This window comes from Podarcis pityusensis, assembly GCF_964106645.2.
Source record: "Podarcis pityusensis genome assembly, chromosome: 16".
Taxonomy (NCBI): Eukaryota; Metazoa; Chordata; class Lepidosauria; order Squamata; family Lacertidae; genus Podarcis; species Podarcis pityusensis.
The window spans coordinates 5,760,504-5,771,927 of record NC_138041.1 but is presented as its reverse complement, the minus strand read 5'-3'; the positions used below and the strand labels follow the sequence as shown (position 1 = coordinate 5,771,927).

Below are 11,424 nucleotides of genomic sequence, written 5' to 3'. Positions count from 1 at the left end.
CAAAGCGGCTAACATTCTCCTTTCCCTTCCTCCCCCACAACAAACACTCTGTGAGGTGAGTGGGGCTGAGAGACTTCAGAGAAGTGTGACTGGCCCAAGGTCACCCAGCAGCTGCATGTGGAGGAGCGGAGACACGAACCTGGTTCCCCAGATTACGAGACTACCGCTCTTAACCACTACACCACACTGGCTCTTTGCAACTCAAATGCAAGCTGATCTGAATTTCCACCCCCTTGTCACAAATGCCTTCCCTTCCCCCAAAACAGCGATATTCATTCCGTTCCCCCACAACGTCATAAGCAGACAGCTTGGTCAGAATGCAACCACGAAAAGACGAAACTAGAATTCGTGGGCAGTGGTGCCTTGCTTTTGATGGGATGATGCAAGAAAGACTAAGACTCGTATGAACCAGATGGTTGTATTAGCCTTGTTGACATGAGATGAGATTTAGCTGGGGGGAAACGTCCTCATTCTCCAGTCCAAAGCTCTGGTGCTCAGAGAATCAGCAGCGGTCTTAGACTCAGCGGTAAAAAATCAGCATCGCAGACTCCAGCAACTGTTTTGAAACACTCCAGCCAGTGTGGGTGCCGTAGCCTTCCCAGTCGAAGGCCGTGTAGTCGCCGCACTGCCGGCTTGATTCTGGAAAGTACCCTCCTCCACCGACACAGAACTGGAGAAAGGAAATTTGGGAGAGTCTAGCTTGGAACTGGGAGTGGCCTTCATCATATTCGGCATCGCCAGTGGGACAAAGCAGCTCCCAAACTTATCCTGCCTCTTTTATTACTATTCACCGTATTTTTCGCTCTATAAGATGCACCAGACCACAAGATGCACCTAGTTCTTGGAGGAGGAAAACAAGAAAAAAAATATCCTGAATCCCAGAAGCCAGAACAGCAAGAGGGATCGCTGCACAGCAAAAGCAGCGATCCCTCTTGCTGTTCTGGCTTCTGGGATAGCTGCACAGCCTGCATCCGCTCCATAAGACGCACACACATTTCCCCTTACTTCTTAGGAGGGAAAAAGTGAGTCTTATAGAGCAAAAAATACGGTATTTATCACACCTTTTTTTTCCTGCAAGGTGGAATACGTGGTTTCCTCCCCCCCCCTTCGTTTAATCCCCGCAACAACCCTGTGAGGTAGGTTAGTCTGAGAGGCAGCAACTACCCCCCACTCCCACCCCAAAAGGTCAAACCCAGTGATCTCCATGGCCGAGCGGGGATTTGAACCACAGTCTCCAAGGTCCTAGTCCGACACTCTAACCTCTACGCCACCCCGGGAGTGGATCTAAACACAGTGGGGAAACCACTATAAATACAGTGGTACCTGGGGTTACAAATGCTTCAGGTTACAGACACTTCAGGTTACAGTCTCCGCTAACCCAGAAATAGTACCTCGGGTTAAGAACTTTGCTTTAGGATGAGAACAAAAATCGCACGGTGGCAGCAAGAGGCCCCATTAGCTAAAGTGGTGCTTCTGGTTAAGAACAGTTTCAGGTTAAGAACGGACCTCCGGAACGAATTAAGTACTTAACCCGAGGTACCACTGTACTGCATTTTTTCGTTTATAACATGCCCCCAAGTATAAGACGCCCCACCCCCTATTTTGGGGACTCCAAATTGAGAAAATGGGGGGAGATTGTATCCATGTATAAGACAACCCACAATTATCAACATAATTTAAAATTTTAAAAAACCTAGTCTTATACCCGGAAAAGTACGGTAAGCCAGAAATTATATTGTTTTAAATAAAAGGAGAAAAAAATCCAAGGGGAAATCCAAGGGTGTAGGTAGGTGGGAGCGGCTCACCCCGGGTGTCATCCCTAAGAGGGGTGACAAAACCCCCCCTGACAAAATCACACCCCGCCCCCCTGGGCACCGATCACCCCCAATGGCCGCTGATTGCAGCGCCGCTTGCCCCCAATGGGCACCAAGGGCCCCCCTGGGCAGCTCCTCCACCCCCACCCCTCTAGGTGCCTGAGCAGCTAGCTCCGCCCCTGGGGAAATCTCGTTTTAAACCATTCCTTCTCTCTTCCGCCATCTGCTGTTGCATGTGTAAAACGTGTTCAGTTCCTTTTTTCTTTGCTAATGTAGCTGCTTTTGAATTCTGGTGCTGGAGGAGACTCTTGAGAGTCCCATACTGCAAGAAGATCAAACCGATCCATTCTGAAGGAAATCAGCCCTGAGTGCTCACTGGAAGGACAGATCCTGAAGATGAGACTCCAGTACTTTGGCCACCTCTTGAGAAGAGAAGACTCCCTGGAAAAGACCCAGATGTTGGGAAAGATGGAGGGCACAAGGAGAAGGAGATGACAGAGGACGAGATGGTTGGACAGTGTTCTCAATGCTACCAGCATGAGTTTGACCAAACTTCGGGAGGCAGTGGAAGACAGGAGTGCCTGGCGTGCTCTGGTCCAGGGGGTCACAAAGAGTCGGACACGACTAAACAACAACAACAATGTAGCTGAGTCCTGACTCTCTTTCCACCAACTTACAACTCACCATTTCTGTGTTACAGCCGGTGGCTTTGATCCCAGCACAGAGCGCCATGGCAGCTTTCTCGTTGTTGAAGACCCGGAACTGTATGTAGCCAGCGACAAATTCACCTGGAAAGACAGAGAGGCGGGGAGGGAGAACACAGTCTTGGTGGCTGAGAGCAATTGACAGCTTTCTCCTCCTCCGTGAATTTGTGTAATCCTCTTTGAAAGGCATGGGGACAAAGCTCACGTCCGCAACACATATATAAAACGGATGATGCACATTCAACTTACCTTTAAAGCACAGAGCTCTGCCTCCCAAAGAATCCTGTGGGTTCTAACTTACCCCTCCCCAAGCTACAATTCCCTTAACAAACTAAAGTTCCCAGGATCCTTGTAGGAAAATCCATGTGGGTGTATCTTCAGACCGGAATGGACTTGCCTCTGGAATTTGGAGAGTAATAGAACGCCGTTTGCTGCGCATTTCCGGTGTCGTAGACAACAGGGACTATGGGGCCATTATTAGCTGGGCAGCTGCCGAGCCCAAACTTGACTGGGTATTGCTGGAAAGAAGAACAAATGGGAAATAAACGAGAGAGAGAGAGAGAGAGAGAGAGAGAGAGAGAGAGAGAGAGAGAGAGAGAGACCTTGGCCTGTTCAACTTAGATGCATACAAGCCTGAGCATCAAATTTGTTTAAAAAGAATATACAGTGGTACCTCGGGTTAAGTACTTAATTCGTTCCAGAGGTCCGTTCTTAACCTGAAACTGTTCTTAACCTGAGGCATCACTTTAGCTAATGGGGCCTCCTGCTGCAGCCGTGCCGCTGGACCACAATTTCTGTTCTCATCCTGAAGCAAAGTTCTTAACCTGAAGCACTATTTCTTCGTTGAAGTGTATGTAACCTGAAGCGTATGTAACCCGAGGTACCACTGTAATTGCATCATCCTCCCTGTGTCCTTCCTTATTTACTTATTAATTTGATCACAAGGACATAAGAAAAGCCTGCTGGATCAGAGCAGTGGCCCATCTAGTCCAGAATTCTATTCTCAGTGATCAACCCGGTGCACCAATGGGAAACCCTCAAGGAGGGCCTGGGCACAAGAGATATTCTCCCCTCCTCCGGTTTCCAATAACTAGCATTCAGAAGCATCTACAGCCTCCAGACAGAGGTGAAGCTAGCTGCTCCGACACCCAGAGTGGCGCACATGCTGTACACCCGAGGGTTGGGCCATGGGGACGGGGCGAGCGTCCCTTTTCCATGTTTTCCCTAACAAAGTCATAACAGAGGGCAGAGTGAAGTTGTGACGGGATGGGAACCTGGACCTCTGAGATCTACATCTAAGGTCTTCGGGTATTTAGAAATCTGCTCTCAAACACACACCGCCACATCCTTTTGAGAAGTCTGGGCTAACTGAGGCACTAAATATTGACTGTCCATTCAGCCACATCAGTTACCTGATAAAGCCCGTGAAGGTTCCCTCCTTCTACGGACAAGAATCCGGTCTCGGTGTGATACCTCAAGAAGGCAGAGTCACGCCATTCCCTCATGGGGGTGTTGTTTGGGATATGCCAGATGGCCATATCCCGTGCTTGGAGGTCAGAGTAGCCTGGATTCTGTAAAATATCAAAAGAGGGTAGGAGAAAACACCTTAGGGCCTTATTCTGCAATCAGAGTGCCTCAGTGGTGGATTCATAATGGACCATCCGCACAAGACTCTGCTTTAATACGGGTTTTTCGCTCTATAGGACGCACCCGTCCATAAGACGCACCTAGTTTTAGAGAGGGAGAACAAGGAAAAACAATTCTCTCCCTCTCTGCGCAGCGCCCCTTCAGTGAAGCAGCAGGAGAAATGGAGCCCCTTCCATTTCTCCTCACACTTCGCTGAAGGGGCGCTACACAGAGAGGGAAAGCTGTGCAGCGCCTCTCCAGCGAAGCGAAGCCAGGAGAGCAAGAGGGGTTGGTGTGCACCGACCCCTCTTGCCCTCCTGGCTTCAGGGATAGCAGCCCGAAGCCTCCGGAGTGCAGCGGGAGCTCTGGAGGCTTCACGTTGCTTTCGCTGAAGCCATGGAGCCTGCATTCGCTCCATAAGACACACACACATTTCCCCTTAATTTTTGGAGGGGGGAAAGTGTGTCTTATAGAGAGAAAAATACGGTAGTTGTTCTGTGATGGTTCCACAAGGTTAACACATTGCTGCCATCTAGAGGGACGACTCCATAACGCAACCAAAGTGGAATGAAAAGTTAGGCAGGAAGTTATAGGGCAGGGGTCAGCAACCTAAGGCCCATGGGCCGGAAGCGGCCAGCGGAGGTCATTTGACCTGTCCACAAGCCCCCCACCCACCCAACTGAGCTGGCCAGCGTGACTAAGCTGCTTCTGGCACAACAGAACACCGTGAAGGAAACCAGAGCACATGGAAATGCTGTTTACCTTCCGGCCACAGTGGTACCTATTTATCTGCTTGCACTGTGTGCTTTCGAACTGCTAGGTTGGCAGGAGTTCGGACAGAGCAACAGGAGCTCACCCCGTCGCAGGGATTCAAACCGCCGACCTTCTGATCAGCAAGCCCAAGAGGCTCAGTGGTTAGACCACAGTGCCACCCATGTCCTCAAGAAACTCAAGAAAGGTAACAGAGCCTCACCTTATAGTCATCACACGTTGAGCCCACAGCCGTCCCAAAGGTGTTGTTATTGGACCAGTTGCCTTCTCCACTTGGGTAATTGGCAGTGTTCCCTTGTTGACTAGACCAGCGGTCTCCCAGGGTGCACTTCCCATAAATGTTGTTCTCGTGGATGCTGGCCACCAGCGTCCAGCCGCCTCCGTTGGTGGACATGTCGCAGAAGGTTTGGTAGATCTCACCGTCCTCCGTGCTCAGGAAATACAACCCATCTGCCAATGAGCCAAACAGGCTATCGTTATGACCCTCTCTCCGTTGGCGGCATTGACTCTGATCATGTTTTGTAATCCTTGCCGCGTGGAGATTCCTCCCCTCCCTTCGGTAGCTCCACAGATAAGAATTTATGAGCATTTGATATATTTATGGTCCTTTTATTGCAGCATCATGTCACAAGCAGAAATATACAGCTCTCCGCAAGGAGAGGCTACTCTAAATCCTTCCTCCGACCTCCACAACAACTAAGTTCATCCCTCCCTCTGCCTCTTTTGCTCCCTGATACGTTCGGACCTCCGAGTCCACGGTGAGGGTGGTGTCCCCCACACTCTCAAGTGGCGTCTCAGCTAGCTGCACCCTCCCTTCTGGCTCCCTTGTCATTATCTCGCAACTAGGTAGCTCCTCCCTAAGCTGTTCAGCTCCTGTTTCTCTCTCTCTGCTTCAGAACACACTGTGGACAAGGGGGGGTGATTCTTCCCCCTACAGCTCTCCATCAGAGAGAAGCTGGTCTGCAATAGAATGCATTCCCCGGTTCTCATTTTCAGACCATTTCCTGACACAGCAGTGAGCACAGAATCAGAGAATTGTAGAGTCGGAAGGGACCTAAAGGGCCATTTGGTCGAACCCCCTTGAGATGCCTACGAAGAGCCCCTGATCTGGCGCATCTCCTTCTGGCTTACCTACCTGGGGCTCCTTCCAGAGCCGTTTTGATTTCCTTGCAGCTCCGAGGGAGGGTCTGGAGGAGATTTGGGACCAGGCCCTGCTGGTTCTGGAGGCAGCTGGCATCTTCCCATTTGACCATCAGCTTGAGGATGTCTCTTTTCAAGGAGGCGATGCAACCGTCCGTGTCTGCGCAGAAGGGGCTCCTTATTAGACTCAGGAGAGGAAAGGTGGAGTGCATTTATTGGGGAAAGGGGTGGGGAAGTGTTTTGTGGACCTCTCAATCTACAGTCATACGTCCTGTTACAATAGCTTCAGGTTGCGTCCCACAGCGACCCAGAAGTAATGGAACGGGTTACTTCCGGGTTTTGCCGCTTACTCATGCGCAGACGTGCAAAATGACATCATGCGCATGCCCAGAAGCGGCGAATCATGACCCGTGCATGTGCAGACACGGGTTGCTTCCTGTTCAGGTTGCGAATGGGCCTCCGGAACAGATCCCGTTCGCAACCAGAGGTGTTGCTGTAAAGTCTTCTGGGCGGTCTTATTTCATGCCATCACCATGATAAATTCTCATAATCCTGCACCACATTCCCAACCAGCTGCCAAACACCGCCTCAATTTAGGATGTCTGATGAAGAGGAGGATCAGACACTGGGACTGCTGTGGCTAAAGAACCACTTTCCCCCTTAAAACCATCTGAGGATCTGTGTCCTACCTTCAAGGGAGGTCCAGGGGTTGGCGGTGAGAGAACAGGGCCTTCCCTGTAGTAGCCATGCTGTTAAGGGAATGTTTCCCCTGGCAATTTGACTGGTGCCGATTTCGTCATCATTTCAGTACCAGGCAAAATCATTTTTTCTGTTTTTCTAGGCAGTTGGGTAGCACCAATGACGTTATGCGACACTGTTAAATCTCCTTTCTATTTATATTATTATTTTATTTCTTACCTTGATTGTAAATCGATTTGAGGCTTTTTAAAAATCTCCCTATATAGAGCCATACGACTGGAAAATCCCGGACTTTGCACGGCGGAAATTTCAATAAAACAATGAACAGGAGGGTGGTGATACAATGGCTACTGCAATTGACACAAGTGATAGGTTTTCTTCCAAAAGAAAAGAAATGAGCACTGAGCCACTGATATATTACAAGTGAGCTCTTTACTCAATGCATTTGCAATTGTTCAAGATAAAACCTATTTGGAAGAGAAACTACTTTGGCCATTTGTCTGGAAGTTTATTTTTGTTTACAGATAGTTGCATTGGTGATATTGTCTTGTGGCGAGGGCGGAGATCTCAGCAGCCTTTCGAAATGTCTGGGGAAACTTGGGAATTGTATCGACTGACATGCCTGCCGCTAGGAAAAAAGGTTTTCTTATTTGCAACCGCTACGGCCAGAATGATTATAGCAAAAAATTGGAAGGGAGAAAAAACTCCCTCAATAAGAGAATAGCAAATAAGATTTTGTGAATATACAGAATCAGCAAGACTTACAGCAGTGGTAAGAAGCCAGTCAGACCAAAAACTGATAGAGGAGTGGACTTGCATGAAGGAATACATCAAAAAAACATTGTTCTGGTATTAATATATCAATATGCAATGAATGAAACTTATAGGGTAAAAAATTAAGAAGAAATGGGTATAAGATGAGATAGTCAACAATAATATGGATAACACAGCGAAAAGAAGAAAAGAAACAAAGGAAGGCACATATAGGTGGAGGGAAGTTAAAATTTATGTCTGTATGTTTAGTTTGTATGTTTGTTTTCTTTTTTTGTAATCTAAGTTGAGAGATGTATGTATCTATGTATAATAAGTTTGTTTAGTGTTTTGGTTTGTGTTTGTAAGTGTTGCATTTATCAATAAAAGTTAAAAGAAAAAAAGAAACTTGGGGGGAAATGTGCAAGCGGGTTTTTTTTGCTGAAATGTTTAAGAAATTGCTACAAAACTGGGAGGGAGGGTTGCAAGAACTTTGGTCAATAAACTTTGACACTGATGGAGGCATTCTATGTCTTGCATATGTGTGAGAGAGAAAGAGAGAGAGAGAGAGAGAAAGGGAACTGGGGTGGAGAAGAAAATATGTTTTTGTCCTTTTGGAGGGCAGCTGTCTGTGAGAGAGTGGTCTTGAAACATAAGGTAGTGTCGCCCTTTTGTTGATTCAGAAGCAGAGAAGGGAAGGAAATGTCAGTGTGGTTTTAGGGAGGAAAATTGAGGCAATTAAAGCTTTACAAAACATTATGTAGCTAGTTCTCCCCTCTTCCCCTATGAACATACATAGACTTACCACACTCCAAACCTTTTGGGAAGACAATCACACAAAGCAGAATGGCCACAAGCACCTTCAATCTTCCGAGTGGGAGAGATCAAGTTTATTTCGTGAGAATCTCTCTTCACCACCTACAAAAAAAAGTCTCTCAGGCAGAAATCCACATGAACCTGACCTTGGAAGAGTTTGTAAGTAAACTATTTTTAACTTACCAAATGTGTGGTCTTTTTCTATGCTGGGGGAAGAGGGAAACTCTGGTACTCACTTTAAAGGGCACATTTTAAGGGTCTAGCAGCCTTTATCTTCACACTTTGCTGAATATTTTGTGACTATAAATCTCTGCTGAGGTTCTCTCACCAAAGAGTACCAAAGTACTCTTTGCATCCCAACAAAAACTGCAATGTCAACAATTCCAATTTCCTGATTCAGTCCACAATCCAAGGAAAACACACCATGTTTACACTTTCTGAAAAAATATGTGAACCGAAGTACAGCCATCCTTTTAAACTGGCACTGAATTTTGCAACGAAGTCCTCCAGCCAACAAGTGTACAGTATACACAAATAGATTGCATATACTATTGTGAAGTGTGCTTAAAGATAAATACACCTGTGACTATTGCATGCAAAAAAATACATTATATTACAGGAAACAACTTTGTAAAAATGTGTCTGTTGGACATATCCATATGAATGTGGATATCAGGAGAAACTTGCACTAAAATGCAGATAGATTTTCATGTTAAATAAGTTGGAGTTCTTGTTATTAAATACAGTGGTACCTCAGGTTAAGTACTCAGTTCTTTCCGGAGGTCCATTCTTAACCTGAAACTGTTCTTAACCTGAAGCACCACTTTAGCTAATGGGGCCTCCTGCTGCTGCCACGCCACCGGAGCATGACTTCTGTTCTTATCCTGAAGCAAAGTTCTTAACCTGAAGCACTATTTCTGGGTTAGCGGAGTCTGTAACCTGAAGCATTTGTAACCTGAAGCGTATGTACCGTATTTTTCGCTCTATAACACGCACCCGACCATAACACGCACATAGTTTTTAGAGGAGGAAAATCTGTAGGCATGCCACCCGTAGGTATTTCCTCCATAACACGCACAGACATTTCCCCTTACTTTCTAGGAGGAAAAAAGTGAGTGTTATGGTGCAAAAAATACGGTAACCTGAGGTACCACTGTATACCAGAAAAAAGCACAGCAAAAACTCAGGCCAATGCAAGTTTCAATAGTGGGTGTGGTCCCTACTCGCAAATCAATAGTCAATTGTGACAAAAACTAATCCATTCAAAAGTATGTATTCTGACAAGGATTACAGACTCAGATAGAGATTACAAACTCAAACAGAGATTACAAACTCAAACTCATAAAGATATGTATAACACAATAATTCGTTACAGAATTAGAGATAAGAGTTGATGAGTAGAAATAAGTTCATGTTAGCCCATAGTCAGATTCGACATGGAGTTTCAATCAGTGAGCAGAAATCAGGAGTCAATTATGGATCAGAAAGCAGGGTCGTGTAAGTTTGAAGACTTTGGGATAAATATATCCTGTTATTTTCTACGTTTCTCAGGGATCACAACTACATATGGGTAGATCAGCATGTATCTTGAGCTTTTCGGTGTGGAAATAAGTGTGGAAATTTGGTGAACCACACTTAGGGCTGAAAACATCAGGAACAGTTTCACTCATTTCTGCTCCTGGATGATTGGAGGTTGCACAAAAATGCTTTCAGACTTTATTTTGGAGCAGCAAGCCTCCTCCACCCGCCCACCCCTGCTCCAAAGTTCTTTGTTCCAGTTGCAAAAGCGGAACTGTCCCCAAGGCATGAGAAATGCCTGTGAAATAAATCGGAGGGAAAGAGAACAGACTAACATGGGGAGGGGTCATTTTATTACAAAGCCAGGCCAATATTATAGAGGGCAGAGAGAAGGGGAGAATTTTCAAGGCAAGCGAAATCTTGCTGTGGGTGTGGCATAGACCACCCCTTCAGCCAGACAGGATGGCTGGGCTGTTGCAACTAGTCTCCAGACCACAGAGTCTTGCGCCTCCTTCCCAAAGCCTGGCATATTACCAAGGTCTGCCCCTAAAGAGAGGGCTTACTCCAGTGACAACCCCTAATCTGCAGAATTCCTTCCCCACAGAGGTCTATTCCAAAGCTTCAAAATGTAGTTTCTGTCATGTCATTAAGACCCACCTCTTTATCCTGGCCCTTGACACCACATGTATCTGTATATACCGTATTTTTTGCTCTATAAGACTCACTTTTTCCCTCCTAAAAAGTAAGGGGAAATGTGTGTGTGTGTTATGGAGTGAATGCAGGCTGCGCAGCTATCACAGAAGCCAGAACAGCAAGAGGGATTGCTGCTTTCATTGCGCAGCGATCCCTTTTGCTGTTCTGGCTTCTGAGATTCATAATATTTTTTTTCTTGTTTTCCTCCTCCCAAAACTAGGTGCGTCTTGTGGTCTGGTGCGTCTTATAGAGCGAAAAATATGGTATTTGCCATGCAGAAGGTCCCAGCTTGGTTCCATGGCCTCTCCAGATAGGTCTGGGAAAGATGGTATTTTAGATCTCACCCTATTTTTTTGGACCGTAATTCGCATTAAACTGGTGTTGTTGTTGTTCTTGTTGTTTTATGCTGCCAGCACCCACCCTAGAACCTTAAGGTGAAGGGTAGGTAAGGAATCCAATTAATGATCATGAATTAATGAATTAATAGCTCACCCTTTCAGCAGCTCAGCTCGTTTGGAGTTTCTAAACTGCAGCTTTCAACGGTGGCCGTGGAAATGGAAGGAAAGGCGCTGGCGTTCTGCCAACTGCCCTCTGCTTTAGACAAACGGACCTTAGTCGAGGATGAGGAAATCTTTGCAGGTGACCAGCAGTGACCTGGGCTTCTTGGCACACACAAGGCAGGAGGGCAGTGGATTGACTGCAGAAGGGATCATTCTTTCTTTATTTGTATTTCCTTCAAGTATTCCTTCCAGGGCTTACCATCTGCAAATTCTGCTACCAATCTTTCCAACCCACTGGTCCCCAAAGAGGATGGTACAGCCCCTTGCGGGGAAATGAGATTACCTGGTGGTACTGAGAGCTAAGAAGCGGGCAGGGGGGCACTGGAGGTGTAA

General features: G+C 46.7%; 1 protein-coding gene across 5 annotated transcripts; it reads right to left on the bottom strand.

Moving 5' to 3' along the window:
• Positions 1 to 402: 402 nt before the first annotated feature.
• On the bottom strand, positions 403 to 11,152 carry LOC308465030 (intelectin-1-like). Of its 5 annotated transcripts, none has more exons than XM_080984829.1 (8): positions 11,024 to 11,150; positions 8,310 to 8,422; positions 6,051 to 6,215; positions 5,118 to 5,365; positions 3,931 to 4,089; positions 2,916 to 3,036; positions 2,499 to 2,602; positions 403 to 670 (listed from the first exon to the last, which is right to left on the bottom strand). In XM_080984829.1, the coding sequence occupies exons 3-8, from the start codon at positions 6,166 to 6,168 to the stop codon at positions 521 to 523; spliced, it is 900 nt and encodes a 299-aa protein (XP_080840955.1). In that variant the 5' UTR covers positions 6,169 to 6,215; positions 8,310 to 8,422; positions 11,024 to 11,150; the 3' UTR covers positions 403 to 520. The 5 variants fall into 5 exon arrangements, with proteins under 5 accessions (XP_080840955.1, XP_080840957.1, XP_080840958.1 ...); XM_080984831.1 differs by having other exon boundaries at positions 8,322 to 8,422; XM_080984832.1 differs by lacking the exon at positions 11,024 to 11,150 and adding an exon at positions 8,504 to 8,629 and having other exon boundaries at positions 8,322 to 8,422.
• Between the last annotated feature and the right edge of the window lie 272 nt (positions 11,153 to 11,424).